The following is an 18,804-nucleotide window of genomic DNA, read 5'->3' on the forward strand; positions in this document are numbered from 1 at the left end:
CACTGGGTTCTTGTCAATATCCATTTGTTGGTCTTTTGGAAAGTATACGAACAAAAATCTTCAGGAGAAAACCCACAATTAGAGAGTTTAAAATTGAATGTAACAGAAATGTTACTCTTTTGTTTAATTGATTTTTTTTTTAGGACTCCTCTATGTCCCCTACAAGTTCATTTCCAAGTGTTCTTGCTGGTTTTTGGAGGACATAATTCTGTAAGTCTGGTTGACCAGTGCTACAAGAGTCTTTTGATGTGCTCAGATACAGAATTTTCAGGAGAGGAAAATGATTCATTCCATTAAAAAAAAAAAAAACTAGGTCTTATTCAGACCTGCCTTTAACTCTGTATACAAGTGTCCAGCAGCAAAGTTGCAGTCATTAACTGTAAGAAGTTTGATACTTGTACATGTACAAACATTCTCAGGTCTCTGGTATGAACCACAGGTGAAAATCAATGAAGGAAACTTTTTTTTTCGTGGAATACTTTAACTTTTAAAGAACATTAATACACAAAATTGAAGAAGTTCCCTTAAAAGGACTTTATTTTTTCCAAACTTTCCAATGACGGGGTGTCTGACTGCAAAGTTCTTTACTATAAGATGGATTTCTTCAACAGGAAAGACTCAGTACATGACAGTAGTTTTCAAATAAAGTCGTCCATCTAAAAATGAACAACAAAAAGCAACCAATTAATAACATGGCATTTAGGGAACAAATGTGAATATAAAAACTACATAGCCTAAGATAAAATTTGTGAGTTTTATTCTGTTTTCACTTATTTAGGAAGGAACAGTTTTCACATATTCTCAAAGTTAATTTCATAATTACATTGAGTTTATGTGACTGAAAAGAATACATTTCTAGTTCTCATAAATATATATTTGCTATTTTGATATCAGTCCTGAGCACTCAGAAAATAGATAAGACTATGTGTGTGTATTTCACTGATATGCAAAGCTAGCTGATTTATGTTGAATGACAATTACCTCCTCCAAGCTTGCAGAACCAAATTTTCCCTGAATGCACTCAGATATATCTCCATCACGAAAGACTGAGCTCCCTCACCTTACTCCTTAGTGGTGTTGTTAAATACACCATGCAATGTAACTATTGTGCACATTTGTTGCTATTTATATGAAAGCCACCTAGGTTATTTCAATACTATCAATGAACTATATAGCCTTTCTACCTTAAAGTGCGATTAACTGAACAATTAAATGTTAAGAAGAAATATACTATTCAACTTTTATCAGTTGAGAGATACACAGCTATGTGAAAAAAGAAAAGTCAGTCAAATCTTGGACATGTTCGAGAAACCCATTTGAATGGAGCGGAAAAAAGAAATTCAAAATCCACAAGAAAAACAAAACAAAATGTAAGCCTACTTCTCAAATGTAACACCCTCTTAAATGTCCGCTTTGTGGTATGATCCAAACTTCGGAAATATTTGTGTAAAATATGTCTAAATTTCAAGTTTTCATACCTACAGTAGAAGGAAATCAGAAAAAGAAAGTTTTCTAAACAGTTTTTCAAAATGCATACTGCAGTGTAAATGTTTGCAGAATTCCTGGTAGCTTCAAGAATTAAAACAAAAGGAAACAGAAATGACTTTCAGTAAATTTAGGAAATAGACAAGAGTCTACATATTTGCAGATTTCACCTTCAGCATGAAGCTAATTGAGTGCTTTTACATAAACTGCAGTAGATAGAGTAAATAGTAAGAAATTTAAAACCAATGTTAAACCACTCTTCTACTTCATAAAAATATTGATGTGCCCAAATTTTATATTCCTACCGTGTTTGAGCTTAGTCTAGTTTGTACAGTTGGAATATTACCTCCAGGATGTCTGTTTTTCTTAGTGGTATAGTCCACACACCCAGTACATGTTCAATAAATATTTGTTGAATGAACGAACGAATGAATGAATCGGATATAGTTTTCATGTGACTTACACATAGAAGATAAATAAACCTAATAAACTGATATTATAAAAATAAAGAAACTAAAACTTGTCTTTCATATTCTTAGTATCATGTGGCTAAAAATTGGACCTTTTTAAAAATAATTTTGACCTTAGTGATTTTTACTAAATAAAGCAACTAATGTTTTAAAATTCAGTAATATAAAATATAGAAATAACCAAAGAAGTAGAATGCTGATGCTTTTACCAAACTTTTCTAATTTTTAGTCCTTATTTAATTAACCCTATTTCTCTCTCCTTTCAATTATCTCAATATTTCTATCATGTATTCAGTTATGTTGAGGATATCATTCTCATCCTTATTTTTTGAAAAATAGATAATGCCTCCTAGGATTAGAAAAGGGGAACAGAAATAGTCTTAATTTTCCCCAAGTTCAAATTTCACTAAGTAAAGTCCTTCAAAATACCAAGAAAAAAGTGATAATTTGCTCAAAATTAACATCTCAGTCTATTGATACTTAAAAATCTTTGTACACTAAAGAAAAAAAATTAAAGTCTTAAAAAAGTATTTTCTAATCTCCTATGATGTCCATAGCATATTAAGTAGAAGGAATCCAGTAGCAAATAATGGATATATAAAAATCATTCATTAAGTATGAATCATTGTTTTAAAAGACCCACTAGCCAAATTCTTCACCCAGGTCTAAAGGACTACATAATTTGGTATTGACTTTCCTCTCTAATCTTACCTTGCTACCACTCTGCTTCACTCAGTGACCCTGATTCTCCTTTGCATTTTACATATGGCACACCAAGCTCTGCACTGCTTTGGAGTATTCAGGTCTGTTCTTCTTTCCAGAAGCCTGGAAGATAAGTACCTCCTCCTTCCCCACTCACATTGCTGCTAGCATCTCTAGAACTTCTCTAAATAGAGCTCTCCTATTTATTCAAGCACCCTAAGAATTAACTGCATAGAACTTGTCTCACCTACAAGTTCCATACGGGAAGCTTCCCACATGATGAGACCCACAAAAGCAGCAGCCATGTCTCTTTTCCCATCAGTATTAGAAGGAGAAGGTTTTAGCATGAGGCTTGCCTTAAACTTTTGAATGTAGCCTCAAATGTTAAAGTTTTGGAGAAGGACCTGGAGATGATCATACTAAGTGAAGTAAGCCAGAAAGAGAAAGAAACAAATACCATATGATATCACTTATATGTGGAATCTAAAAAAAATGAGACAAACGAGCTTATTTACAAAGCAGACTCACAGGCACAGAAAACAAACTTGAGGCTACCAGGATGGGAAAAGGGGTGGGAATAGATAAATTGGGAGTTCAGGATTTGCAGATACTAATATATGTAAAATAGATAAACAAGTTCCTATTGTATAGCACAGGGAACTATATTCAATACCTTGTAATAGCCTATAATAAAAAAGAATGTGAAAAGGAATATGTATATATATGTACATATATGTGTGTGTGTATGTATATATATATATATATTATATAAACTGAATATATATATATATATATATATATATATATATAAACTGAATCACTATGCTGTACACCAGAAATTAACTATAAACCAACTATACTTCAATTTGAAAAATAAATGAAAGGGAAAGATATAGGGAAAAAAAAGAAAATCATCTGAACTGTTGAAATGGAAACTTTCTACTTGTGAGGGGAGAAAAAAGGCCTGTTTAAGAACTCTGAAACAGTACAGATACATTCATTGTAGTAAATGAAGTTTCTATATTAAAAAATACATAATTAACTTGCTTATATACTAAAAATAATAATTATCTTTAACATGTTAGAAATTTTAAAGTCTACCTGAAACTAAATTTTAAAATAAACTATATTAATTAAAAATATAACGCTAGTAATTTTTTGGTAAGCATCCTAACTGTAGTCATATAAAAATACACTTATGAAACTTTATATATATTTATGTGCTCAGTAATTGATCTAATATAATAATCTACTTTTAATAAATGTCTCCTTCAATTTTTGACTAATGTTCCTAACAGATGAACAAATGCATCAAGCATTAAAGATGCCAGCTATAAAATAGATCCCAACTGCTACAGTTAAGGCATTTCCATGATTAAATGATACCTAGACATCAGAGATTATCTGCCTTACAATTAACTGGAAACAGAAATATACCAGGCATAGACAGACCCTAGAAGAGTAACTCCCCCTCCCTTTGTTTACAGAGCCCAACTTTCAAAGCAAATCTACTTTATAATTTTGTCACCTTTACTGAAATATAGTTATGGATAATTCAAAGTCTGCAAGAAAAGAGGTTTTCAGTAATTTTATATTGTTCCAGAGGCATTACGCTGGTCCTCCAACCCATAGCAAACAGTCACATTTGGATGTACCCAGAGAGCTGAGAGCAGGGTTCTGAATTCTGGAACTAGAGGTCTATCTCAGGCTTCTGCTAACAAACCACCTGAGTGCAAGTTGAATGGCAAGGGTGCTAGGAAGAATATATGGACCCATAATTCAAACTGTGCTGTGTTTTTATGTTCTTAATAATGGTTCCAATACCTCGTCCCTCCCTGACTCTTCAAACAGAAGTCAAGGCCACAGAGCCCTACAGAAAGCCCGTGTAAAAACAAGCTATAGGATGGAGATTATTGGAATCTCTGAGTATTTTCATGGCTAAGACCTCACTATTCAGAAGTATGTTTGCACCTGGAAACTCAGAGGGCTTATTCACATGTTTTGCTTTCAGGGATGCCCTTTGTGCATTATACTTACTTTTGAACTAGGTAATCTCACACCCACTAGCCATTTCCTAAAGTAAATGCTGTCTTTATGCATTTCTGTGTATTTTTCCTGATGCTGAGCTGGACTTATGAAGTGATTATTCCTCAAAATCTCAAATGGATGAGAACTTTCCTTTATGATCAAGTAAATTGACAAGAAAGGCAACATGATTATTATCAGTATAGCTAATATCTTCTGAGCACCTATTGTGTTCAGGGCACTTTATAGGTTTTAAATCTTAACTTTCAACAATTCAACAAAATAGGTATTTTTAGTGTCTTTTACAAATACGCTAAGTTAAGGCTCAAATAGGTTAAGCTATCGTGTGCATTTTCACAGAGCTAATTAATGGAAGTACAGTGATTTGATATTTATGTGAATCCAAATCCATTCCACCAGGGCACTTCCTCTAATAGCAACCGGAAGATCACTGGAGGAAACACACTTCTGTGAGTCAGGGACAGACTCTTGGACACCTTGGTACCGTCAGTCTCCCTGCTTTGTGGACCCGTTCCTCACCATCTTCCCAGAAAACGGAGGTTTACATTTTACAAAAAAGTAATGCAGAGCCTCAACTGAACAATTTGAAATCGGAACTAAAATTCTTACAGCTTGGTTTCAGAGAACATACCCTCCTTTGACATGATGGTTATTTGCTTTGCATGGGAGGTTGATATGACAGAAAAATCATCAAGCTACACTTTTGTGCATGGGAGTACTTAATTAAAAAGTCTGTTCTAATTAAAAGCATTTGGGAGTAGGGATTGAGTGAAACTATTTAAATTACAAATTCCAAGTAGTTCCAAAGTTCACTGTGATCTGATGCTTACAGCTATAATTTGGTGTATAAGAAAGTATCTTGATCACTGAATAGTTTGTTGCAGGCGTGAAGTTTTGTATGCTACTTACTGTTATTATGCAGATTTAGATCTACAGATAATAAGTTAAAGAAAAAAATTAAATTTCTGGTAAAAGTGGATCTCAGTTTTAATATAAAACTTCAAACAATCAAATCATCAGACCATTAAGTATACAAATTCTGTATGTTATTCATTCACTTTGACGAAGGAGGGGGAAATGTGGAATCTTTCACAAAATTTCAATTTGTTTTATGTTTTTTACTGATGAAGCTTACTTTTTTGATTTAATGTTTTTGGAGCTATCATTATATAAGTAGTTACTTGTAACATCTAATACATGTAGACAGATATAGAATTTAGCTTTTATCCCATGTATAAAACTGGAGTATTGAATAGGTTGATCATTTATTTTTAAAACTAGTGAAATCTGTTCAGTAACAATCACAATATAAAATAAGATTTTATATGGGAAGATGGCAACAGTTTGGAACAATTTCAAATTGCTTGCTTGAGTAACACCAGGAACTGAATTATCTCATTGTGTGGAAAGTATGTGAAATCATTAACAAAGGCATATGCTAGTGAAAGGTATTACTCAATGTGCAAGTAGCTGTCTATCCCAGTTTCGAATTGAATTCCCTTGCAGACATCCACAAGAATATCTTACATGTCTTTTGCACAAAGGGTTTAATAAATTACATTCCCCACTAGGAAGTAGTTTTATTAAAAAGGCATCTATTTGTTCCAAACATATCCAGACACCTGTAATCTACTGAACTTTGCTGCTTTCACAAAACAGTTGTATGTGCCCACATCTCACTACCCCCGAGCTGAGCAATATATGAATCTAGCAGAAGACAAACATACAAGATCGTATATCTGAAAGTTTAATATTTACTTAAAGAATATTAGGTTAATATGAAGTATAGTAGCCTCGAGCCTCTCTCAACAGAATGTCTTAATCAGATGAAGCAAGGAAACCAAAACAAGTGATGAAAACAAATGTTAATGATTCATGTGATATTTGATAAGGCAACGGAAAGGAAGTCAAAATAAAAGCAAACAAACAGCAACAGATGGGAAGGATCTTTGTCAAGTCATAACCCCTCTTCTAAAACCCCTAAAGGAAGAAGCTAATTAAAGAAAATATTGTTTCTTGCTTTTTTTTTTATAATTTTCTATTTAGAGTAAGAACATTCCTGCTACTGCTGAGGCAAAGAAACAGAGACACAAAGTCTACATTTAACATGAGAAATATTTTAAGAGAGATTGATGTTGAGCACAGGCTCTTTCACAAGAGGATATGGAGTAAGTATCATTTCTTTTCATGAAATGCAGATAATAACAGTGTAAGTGATTTCTGGGAGTCATAGGCAAGGTTGTGCTCAACTATAATTAAAAAGGAAAAACTGAAAAAGTTGCAGGAGACTTTGAATTTTATGTAATTCAAGGTGATAGGTGCTGAACTTGAGGCCCACAAAGTTGGACCAAAGTAAGAGAGGACCAGATCCTGGGTCCCTTCTGAGCGCTTTCGCCATAATCACCTGGTGCCATTCTAGTGAGTGGGCACAGACGACATGTAAGAGGGCACAAGGACAGAGGTGTTCTGTCTCCACAGGCCAAATCTACTAGTACCAGCAGGAGGTAATAGGTTGCCTAACAGACCAACGTGACCGAGCTCATTTGAAATCATCATTGTCAACTGTATCTACTGGTTGTCTGCTCAGTAGGGACAGGCAATTCTAGGCAGTGTTAAAGATATTGGCCCCCTGACAAAATGTTCTGGTTGTGAACAATCAGCCCGTACTCACATAGACAGGGGTTGGAACCCATGCATTGTATCACTAGAACCTAAGTGTTGTTACAACTCTTGTCATAGAATCCAAACTCGTGTTCTCTTCCAAGTCGTTTTCACTATGCAAACACTTCACCAAGCTCCACCATCCTAGAGAACTTGATAAAAGTCTAGCTATAATCTAAGAGCAGGTAACCTACCATACGACTTTGTGTATTTCCAGCACCTTGAACATTACCTGGAACCTGGTGAGTGCTCAATAAAAATACACATAAGGAACCATCAAACTAACATTATAAAATGAGGGAAAGATGGTTATTACATGTCTCTGGATGGTATACCTGAGTCTAATCATGAGGAAATAGCAGATAAAAAATGAGGAATTTTCTTAAGATTCTTTTTTCAAAAATGTCAATTTTATAATTTTTTAAAAGGCCAAGGAAATGCACGAGATCAAAGAGACTAAAGAAAATTATGACTAAATATAATGTGATACTAATTTGGATTCAGTAATGCTATAAATGCTAAAAGGACATAATTAGGTCAAATGACAAAATTAGAATTTCAATGTCACTTTAAATAAAAGTGTCAATGAAATATTTACTGCACTGACAAATAAAGTGTGCTTATATGCAAGAGAACATACTTATTTTTAATAAGTATCCCCTGAAATATGCACGGGTATAAAGAAATTACTGTTTTGTTTAACAGTTTGAAACACAGGTTATCTTTTTAAAAGTTTATCAAAACAAAAGCAAAAAGCAGAATATAGACATCTTTAAAGTTTTGCTTTGTTTCTGTAAGTAAAGAAAAATTATATTGCTGTTAGGTCTACTTTGGTAAAGTATTTGTGTGTGTGTTCTAATTAAGCATTCATTAGTGAGAAGTGAGAATCCATCAGAGCGGTTAATGTGCCAGCAAGTGAGAACGGGGCACTTTGCACTTAGGTTACCTTGTCCTGATTGGAAGGTGAGATCTCCCAACTTTAGCAAAAAGAAACACAGTGAAGTTTCATATGACTTTCTCCAGTCTTCTATTCATTTCTGGGAGAAAGACGACTAAGACACAGTGCTGGAAGGAAATAATCATTTGACGGCACATTTGAAACTTAATAATAAATAGACAAATTGTCTAATATGCTTAATGAAAATGGAGCATTAAATGGAGTGATACCCGATTTGATAAAAATAGATACTGAAGAGACAGAAAATAAGGATCTTTCAAATCAAGCATTTGTATCACTTAAAACTGCAAGAAACAGACAAAATCTGTGGTGAATAAACTGAGTTTTCAGACTAAATGTATGTGTTATCTCTAGGGAACAGGTAAAAGTGGCAGCTAGAAGGGCTGTTCTTGTCAAGCTTAGTTATCCTCTTTTAGGTTTGGAGAGAAAAAAATCATGATTTTTCTTTTAAAGGTTTAGCATTTTTTATATTTCTCTATTTTCTATACCATGACTCATTCAGTAATTTTAATAAAGTCATATTGTGTATGTGTAAAATATGGTACGTAATTGTGAATGAATAAAGTTCTAAATCTCTAGAGCTTGATTTAACACTTAGACAATGTTGCAGCAAGATGCTGGCCTGATGCTAAACTTGAAAAAAATGTCAAACTTCAGTGAAAGATCTCCAGTTTTTTCAGTAAGTATGAGAATTGTTTTAACTAAAGAAAGGCCACTTTTGTGGGGAATAGCTTTTCTTTTATCTCATCTAATGGAATCATCAAATATTAAATGAGGTAGTTCTCTGTGCTCTAAGCTTTAAAATTAACACATAAGACTGCAAAGCATAATTAAGTGAAATGCAATAAAAAAACACATAAGGGATCAGTTCAGAGATGTGCAGAGTCATAGTAAAGAGACAGATTAGCAAACAGGCAAGAAAGTGTGTTCATGGAATTATCCTGTGTAAAGAATATGAGAATCAGTTGAGTATTTGTCAAGTAGGATTGATCAGGCAAGTTTTGGCAAATGCCCATTAAACCACAAACCAGGGATAAGGTTACCTTCAAAGACTGATGTGAACTTCTGGTCTACCTTTACATACATTCTTGAGTCCATAAAGTATTTGAATTATGTAATACTCCTTGTTCCAACTGCATTGTCACCAGGTAGCTTGACAATATTATTTTCTGCATAGCCCTCTGTGGCACGAATCCTCTAAGATGGTTAGCAAGGCTCCCTGCTTCCTGGTAGTCACATCCTTGTGTAATCCTTCTCCCTTTTAAGTCTGGGCTCTATCTAGTTAACGACTTGCTTCTAATGAAGAGAATATGCCATAGGTGATGAAAAGTCACTTCCAAGATTAGGCTATTAAAAAACTGTGACTTTCGTCTTGCTAGACACTTTCTCTGGATCTTTTCACTTGCTTGGACAGATGAAGCAGGTTGCTATGTACTGAGCTGGCCTATGGAGGGTCCACATGGCAAGGAACTGATGACAGCCTCTGGCCAATAGCCAGCAAGGAGCTGAGGCCCTCAGTCCAACACCCTTGAGGATGTGAGGCATGCCAACAGCAATATGAGTGAGCTTGGAAGGGGAGCCTGCTTCCGTTGAGTCTAGGGATGACAACAGCCCCTGCCAACATATTTTTGCATCTTGGGAGAGACCCTGAAGCCGATGACCCAACTAAGTTACTCTCAGATTCCTCACATATAGCAACTGTGAGGTAATAAGTGTTGTAAACCGTGAAGTTTTGAAGTAATTTGTTGTGCCACAAGACATAATAAATACTCCTTCTTTTATAAGAAAGACATGCTGGTCAATGTCACAGGTAAGTATTTCAGTTCTTGTAACTTACAGTGTTTTAGTATATCTTAGTTTGCTTTCTCCTAGAACACAGAAAAGATTGATAACCTAACTCTGCATCATGTGGAACTCACCAAGCCAAACGCTACCTTGTGAGTGCTGTTGGAAGCTTGCCTGGATTTCACAGAAACAGCAAAACCAAGCTGCATATTTCCCAGTACAATATTTCTTGTCTTACTATATCAAAATTATTTTTTTGAAAACCTCTCTGGTTTGCTACTAATGGAATGAGTTACTCTAAATCACAGAATATTTATTTTCACACTTCAAAGGATTTGTTTTGGCCTTCTAAAAACATATATATTTTTGTGGAAGTAGAAATTAGTTGTATTTCCTTAGGGTACTTTGATTATACTGGGAATAAAACAGATTTTCCTTAAAGATTGATGATCATATTTCATGATACATGGTGGCCTTCTCAGAGACAAAAATGATTATTGTCAATTATGTTAAACTTGTTTGAGAGAAATAATGACTGTATCAAATTACTTGATGCAATGTGACAGGAGTAACCGTCCTAGGAAATTGTATAGCTCCATATTGCTAGGATTGCTACCATTTAATGAACTACCAAAAAGACAAGAAAGAGAAGGAAAAAAAAATCTAGACTTCTCTATTAAATCCATCTAGAAATCAGCCAATCATTTTAACATCTTTCAGAATCTTTGATTCAGAAGTGGTGATTGGCCAAGCTCAATTTTGGTTAAATCTGGAATCTTGCAATATTTGAAGCAATATTCTTATACTGCATGTTTTTCAAGGAAGCAAGCATAATTCTTTGCCAGCTGAAGAGGAAAATAATAAAACAGCCATAAACAATAACAAGTGTAAGACACTAAATGCTTTCTAAAGTAGAAAGCAATGAAAAAAGACAAAAGGTGCTATCACAAAAATATGCAATGCTAATAGATAATTTTGCATTTTACAAATTATCTCTGTAGACACAAAAAATTTCAGGAAATATCTAAGCACTCTAGACTTACAATTTACGTTTATTTTAAGTTCTAATTAGTTCTCAGCCTATATTAAATTCCATGAGATTATCAAATTTCTTCAATACAATTTCAAAAAATAAACACAAAAACTCTGCAAATAAACATCTTAAGTATATTGTAATAAATGTGCATATGTTTAGAAAGAAGATAAACGCTGATGTATGTATATTTCATGCCTACTGTGAAATTCTGCCCTGGGTCATGGTAACATTGGCCACTATTTCCATTAAAATTAATAGCTTGTGGCTGTGGTTACTGTCAGTATTGCCTTATTTTCCCATCACTAGCAATTGTGACATGAATAAAATTAAGTTATATCACCATGTAGATAATTACATTCTGAATTAAGGTTAGATTTTAAGAAGCTTTATGAATTTAAGACACTCATCTAGGACTATGTCAAAACCACTTTATAATAAAATCTTTATTTTCCTACCATTGGGATTCCATACTACACTTAATTTCAGGGCTACTCCACAGTTGCACTTGGACAATACCAAACTGTTCAGCCAGGAATGCCCATTTTATCTTATTAACCCTTCATTTCAATTGGTCACACTTTAGTTCCACCTTTTAAGGAAACTTACTCAGATAGTATGAGACTATTAACGTGTACATCTTGGATAACAAACCTTGCCTGTTTCCCAAGTCTTTGATAGCATCAGGGAGTCTGAATGAAGAGTTCACAACTTGGTCAGTCTTCTTCGATAGGTCCTGGTTCTTTACTAGCTCAGTACTCAGATGAGAATTCTCTAAATGCTGCAACTCTAACCAGACACTTGATGACTCTATCATCAGTTGCCATATGTATTGAAAAACCATGGTGTGCCTAAAGCTTAAAATACACTCTAAGACTAGTATTATTTAGGTATAACACAAACTTTGTTGTGATAATTCAGAACACTGTTATATGAGCACTTTTCCTTTACTTATCGAGTCTAAAAAATACATGTAATTTTACTCTCCCTTCATCAAAATAAGAATATTTATACAGTTCAAATGATTGCAAAGAATGTCTATGCATCAGAGGGAGAAAGCTAGCAATGAAAGTAAATTATTGCTGCTTTTTTGTTTATGACTCTATTCAATGTAGTTTGATTACTTGAAAGGACTGGTATCCAACATATTGCCATATGAAACAATATCATGAAAAATACATGTCTCTTAATGCAAGAGTTTAATTGACAGTTTGTCATAGGTAAAATCTGCAGAATCAACAAAGATGCAAAATATATAAGTCAAAATATGAATTATCTAATATACCCCTATGTATTTTTAGCATTATTTATTCTAATTTTATGTATATAACATAGCACTGTAAATTTTTTTTGGTCTCAGTTTTATTACATTCACTTTAATGGACAAAATTCAATGCTGAGTAATCCATCCTTTCTAACTGCCATAATAAGAAAAAAAAAAAGCTACATTATGGTTTCTCTATTTAAAAAAAAATGTATGAGGTCATTCAATACAAATAAGGATGGTGCAAAATGAAAGAAATATGTTAACTCATAGTCATTTGAACATACTTTGTTTCCCAGTGTTGCATTTATTACTCATTATAGTCTTTTACTTGGGGTGGGAGGAGGGTGGCTTGATACTCTAGCCTTTTCAGAAAAATGACAGTGTGAAGATTATGCAAAGAGTAGGGGGTATATAGCTCAAGTGGTAGAGCACATCTTAGCAGGCATGAGGTCCTGAGTTCAATCCCCAACACCTCCTCTAAAAATAAATAAATAAATAAACCTAATCACCTCCACTCACACACACACACACACAAATAAATAAAAATAAAAAGATTATGCAAAGAGATTCAATATTTTCAACATAAGGTCTTAATGATGCCCAAAGCTATGTCTCTTGTCTGGACCTCACATTCAAACCACCTCACCTCCAGCTCCATAGCAGCCTATAGAGAGCTGGTATCACTCTTAATCTAAATGCCCAGTTGTCACAACAGACTGTGCAGCAGGAAGACAAAATCATCATTGTGTACTCTAGCTTGAATCTCTTTCCCAGATTCGCGTTTCAAATTACCAACCACTACATTCTAAGCCCTGAAATTTGATTTTCAACTTCTATTTCAAAGGCACCTACCCACTATTCCTTGCACAACACCATAATTTGAATCCTAATTACCTCATTTCTGAATTCATTACATTCTTCATTTCTTTATTCTCATTCTTTATCAACTAACTCCTCCTATACACTGTTTATATTGCATTTAGGATTTAGTATATTGATTTTAGATATGAAACAAGGGGGACCAGATTTTTGTCTTAATAAATATTATTTAAGAATCTGTTTAAAGTCAATCTCAGAAGCAGTCATAATATTTATTTCTCTTGTTTGCCAAAGTTATATAAAATGTGTCAATAATATGGCTTCTCAGAGGTTAAGACTTAACATACTAGACTTAAATGAATCTTCATCAATCATGCAGTTGGAATTACTTGCTTTGTTTGTGCTCTGAAAGTACTGTTTACATTTCAGAAGCAATAGATCAAAGCGTTACTTCATTAAAAGAGAATCTTTTACAGCTTTCAAGAAAAAAAATCAAATTTTCTAAATTTCAGATTTTATCTATTAAATTAATTTTAGGCTTTGGAACATGTATGTTCCCAATGGTGTGCTAGTGAGTTCTTATAAACAACAAATCTAAAAATGAGTTACCGTGGAAAAACTTCAAAGACTAATGAGATAAAACTTCACTTCTTTGTTGACCATACATTTTTAACATTAAGGAAATAATTGGAAAGGTTTTTGCATTACCTTTGTTTTGTGAAAATAACATGCAATGGTGCCGACTGAGTTGTGATAATTCACAGCCTTTTATGTGAATTGTTGTATTTAAATAAATACCTGTGTTCTAATTTACTCACAGAGGAATAGAATCACATGTTGAAACATTACTGAAAAAAATGGCAACCAAGAACTGCATTTGAGATCAAAGTGGACAGTTAGTCTACAATTCTTGTGACTTTACAAAAATAAAAACAAACTCCTCAAATCTAGTTATACTGAAACTTAAAGATATAAACATCCTAAAAATACTCACCTAATTTTTATAAGTTTATTTACCACCATTCAACATTAATTTTCATAGCATTTTCACTGTGTAGATAAATGCTATCAGTATTTTTGGAATTAGTCAGTTGAGACTTCTGTTACGGATGTGAAATTATGAGATGAGATGTGGAAAGTAAGCGAATGCTATTCCCAGCTTTGGATCAAAATGAGGTTTGCTTTGTTGTTTTGTTAACAAGATAGCTCAGATTCCTTGATGTTTTGACTTCTTCTGAATGGATTGTCTGTCATGGTGTGAGCCATGGATTGTTGATGACAATTCCCATGTTCTGAATATGGACTTGACAAAAATAACTTTTTGAGAGCCACAGAGGAGGTTTCTGCCTAGTCTGCACCAAAATCAGGTCAGCGCAGAAGGCCACTTGCCCTCTTTTGCTGTATTAAAATGTGTAAAAGGAGCAAAGAGGCATAGTTGAATTTTGTCTGCATTTTAAAACTCATTGTAAGACTACAACAAAGCTCTACAAATAATGAGATATAATATGATAGGGATAAATAGTTTTTTACAGGCATTTTGATTCTGCTGCTGATAAACCTTGGAAGTTAAATTAAATATATCATGTATCGCAATGAGGTCCCATCTGGGAAAACTATGAAGAATTGTAAGAAATTTATTCTAAAAGACCATAAGCATATGAGTGCCATGCCATTAACATTTTCCTTTTTATCTACTATATTTACTTCACACTTTTCACTTATTGAGCCTTGGATATGTTAACCAAGATTGGTTATGAATTCTTAGGGAAATATAAGCCAAGGACCTATATTATATAATTAATCAACCCTTTGAATTAAAGGACCTTCTGCAATTTATTTAAGTACTCCTCATTCTAATAATTTAAGAACTAAAGTTAGAATTTATAAAAAAATTTTGGCATTTGTAATCCTTTGCAATAGTCAAATCATTAAAGTGCCTGATAAAATGGGATTAATTTGAATTGCACACATTTGAAGAAAGATATGGGCAAGTAGGCCTCAAAAGTATGTCTGAATTCAAAGCAGTTAGGGGAAGTTACTGCAGTCATTCTAAAAATCTTGGACAACTGTTCTCTTTACTTGTGACTTAATTGCTCTTTTCAATTTGGTTTATGTATTGATAATCTGATACATGATGAGTTTTTGGGGTTTTTTTTTGATTGAGAGAATTTTTTTCTGTCTTACTATTATTATCAGAGAACATAAATAAACATTTACCTTGATCAGGGTTCCATTTTGTTTTTCAAAATCTGTCATTTTACGTAAAAATGTCTATTTCTGAGTTCCCTCAGAAAATACACTTGGTTGCACTGAGTTTATGGTCCTACCTGGGCAATGGTTGACTTGAACCCAGAACCATCTGTTGGGTTTAGAAGAGGAATGCATTTCCCATTCCTAGTGTCTTACATCAAATTTTTTCTCATTTGTGAAGTTTCTCTCTATTCCCAGCACTTGAACTAGAGAGTCTACACTGTGAGATTTCATATAACTTTGCTTGGAGAAATTTCTAAAATCCAGTCCAAAGACCTGAAACAAGATAGACTTAAAACTATTCTAATCAGTGTAAGCCATGAAGAAAAAAATAAACATATTGAAATTATTAATACAAGTAAATATCATTTCATCATGGAAGTCAAATAATTCATTCTTAATATGTTAAAATGGGAATTTCATAAGTGAATGCAAAATCACAGTATGGAATTGAGGTTGAACACAGCATACCTGATTATGTATGGGAATAATTTATGGCCTAAAATCTCCCCATCCAGTGCTCTTTCTCCCAGGGAGAAATAAATAAAGAATGAGAGTCAGATCCAATAATTTGTAGCCATCATTCATCGTTTTATAGGTATAATTAGTAAGCTTAGGTGGAACTATGTTTGGAGATTTACTATCTCTGGAGTATGATTATCTATGAATTAGAAGAGTCTGCGGTTACTCCATACTATATGAAAATACAAACCATATTAAGAAGAATTTGCCAAAATATAATAAAAAAATTAAGAAGCTCTAACACTTCCATCTTAAATGAGTCAAAAAAAAAACTAGGTTATCTTTTATTTAATTTGGAAAAAGATAAATAATCATACAGAGCTGAAAATGAATCTTCCTAAGTTGTGTGTTTAAATTGACATAAATATTGAAATATTGAAATCCACCCTTTGTCATGAATTTTTTAAATGCCTTGAAAAATCTGGGGATATAATTTTCATTTTCCAGCTTAAAACATGCTAAAAGGAAAAGTATGTGTCACATATTGAAAATCATATTCTTTTGTTTAAAATCGATTTTTAAAATCCAAATAATGTTTAATTTTTACCAAAAATGAATACTATTGCAAGTGCTATTACATTAAATTTGTGTAGGATTGTAACAGCAGATTCTTCTTAGCCTAGTCTCTACTCGTAAGTTCCTTACATATATTAATTCACTTAATCCCCATAACAACTCTGTGAGGTGAATATTATGATCAGTTTCTATGTTTTACAGATTAGGAATTCTCATAATCAAGAAGTTTAATTTACATGCTCAGTGCTATACAGATAACAGACAGCAGTGTGGAGATTTGAACCCAGGCAGTTTGAATCCAGAATCCATGGATCCATAATGGACCATGAATAATATTTTGTTTGTGTGTGTATTTATGTATTTATGCTCATGAAAATTAGATGCCTTTGCCACTTTGACAGGACAAATATATCAGCAATAGAGCAGGTCTTAGCAGTTAAAGGGAGTTACCAGGGTCACAACATTAATGAATGTCAATACTAGACTATGGCTCTCAGTCTAGCATTTCTCTCCTAAGACTAAATAGTCTTAACATTAATTCTAATCATCCAGAAATCAATTATTTAAATTATCAATATTAATGCTAGAGGAAATCTGTATTGGCATTTATTTTGTAACTGATTAATAATTACTTTTGTAACCTAATGGATTTATTTTTCTTTTTATATTAGAGAAAATATGAGAAATTGTAAATTATGAGAGCAATTTCAAGGGGAAAAAAAAACAAACTGTTGCCTAATGAAAATGCCTTTTTAGTTCCCTGAAGATGGAATCCTACAGGAAACCAAAGTCAATTTAATTGATATTATCACATTACTAAACTTTACATGGAAAGAACTAGTATATATTTGCATTTTGAATCTTAATCCTTATAAATGTATGCCACCCTCATTATCTAGTTGAACATTTAGCTGGTCACAGCCACTTCATAAATTATCATGAGATACAAAGATGGATGTCACGTAGGAGGAAGGCATATGGAGTCAAAGGCACTCAGAGGTCTTGAGTTCACAGTCTGATTCCTTTCTGACCGCGTTCCTCAGTTTCCTTACATCTAGATCAACAAAAATAATGTATGTGGAAAAGCTATGCAAACTTTAAACTGCTTTGGGCATGTTAATTGATTTTCTTTGTAATATTCTGACTCATTGCTGCATCCAAATGAATGAATAGCATTAACAGAAAACCAGTATCCCTTCCCTTATGTCTCTGTAACTTCTGGGCTCTCTCCTTACTCTCTTCCCCAGCTCTCTTGAATATACCTACTCTTTGGCACTCAATGAAATTTTGAATTTCATCCCTTCCAAGGCACATCTCTTGCTTTTCACTATGATCTTAGTGCAGGAGAAACCCCTGCAGCAGGCAGATTTAGGATAAAGTTAGAACTGTATTGCTTCTGCCAGGAAACACTGTCAGTCAATCTCGCAGTTGTTAATAACAGCAAGGGTATTCTAATGGACTAATTTCTTTGAACCAGCTAAAATATTTTCAACCAATGAACCATTTCCCAAACAATTAAACACACTGATTTTTCTCATATATCTATCCTCTTGCTGCCTACTATTCCAGCCATAAAAATAACATTACTATTGAAAGAAATGATCGGGACTTTGTAAATCTTACTTTTAAAATGAAATAGTTATATCCATTTATTCATTTACCAAATGCCTTGCCACCTTTGAGAAAGGGATATTGGACTTTTTTTTTTTAAGTGCTGCTGTTGTAAAATGATACTGCATGCTAAATAATGTGTTTGTTTTTCAGCTGTTGTAAGTCTAAAGAGATTTTTTGAATACTTCAATTATAAAAACATTTAAAACATACAAACTTGTGCAATTTTTATTTTAATGAAGATGAGAAGTTCATTAAAGAAGATAAATATTTCATTAGATGTTAAATAAAACAAAGAGATTTTTTGGCTTCTCTCAGCACAAAATTCCTTTGAAAGATTAATTAATACATGCAAATTATGCAAATTAGACCCATGCAAATATTTTATGAAGACAATTAAGGGAACCATTAATTACTGCTTTTTTTGCTTCAGTGAGATTCATTCATTTAATTTTAATTTCACTTTAACTGTTTTGATGTATAATCTTGCAGCTAAGAACTTTATCTTTCCTGGCGGGTCACTTAAACTTATAAATTTCATCAAGTGAGCGCACAGAAATCTGTAAAGATATTCTCTAGACTATGTTAAGTATCAAGAGAAATTTCTGACACAATGCACTCCCAGAAACAGGGAAACTGGAAGGGAATGTGAGCTCATTCTTGGACAAGGTTCAACTAC

The 18,804-nt window shown here is 33.3% G+C and overlaps 1 protein-coding gene across 1 annotated transcript in view; it reads right to left on the minus strand.

The window, feature by feature from the left end:
* Positions 1 to 519: 519 nt before the first annotated feature.
* DACH1 (dachshund family transcription factor 1) overlaps positions 520 to 18,804 on the minus strand; it is a 393,411-nt gene continuing 375,126 nt past the window's right edge. The window contains exon 11 of the mRNA XM_006210279.4: positions 520 to 656. Within this exon, the coding sequence (XP_006210341.2) occupies positions 619 to 656 (38 nt within the window). The 3' untranslated portion in view covers positions 520 to 618. The remainder of the gene's footprint in view (positions 657 to 18,804) is intronic.

Source organism: Vicugna pacos, chromosome 14, assembly GCF_048564905.1.
Source record: "Vicugna pacos chromosome 14, VicPac4, whole genome shotgun sequence".
NCBI lineage: Eukaryota > Metazoa > Chordata > Mammalia > Artiodactyla > Camelidae > Vicugna > Vicugna pacos.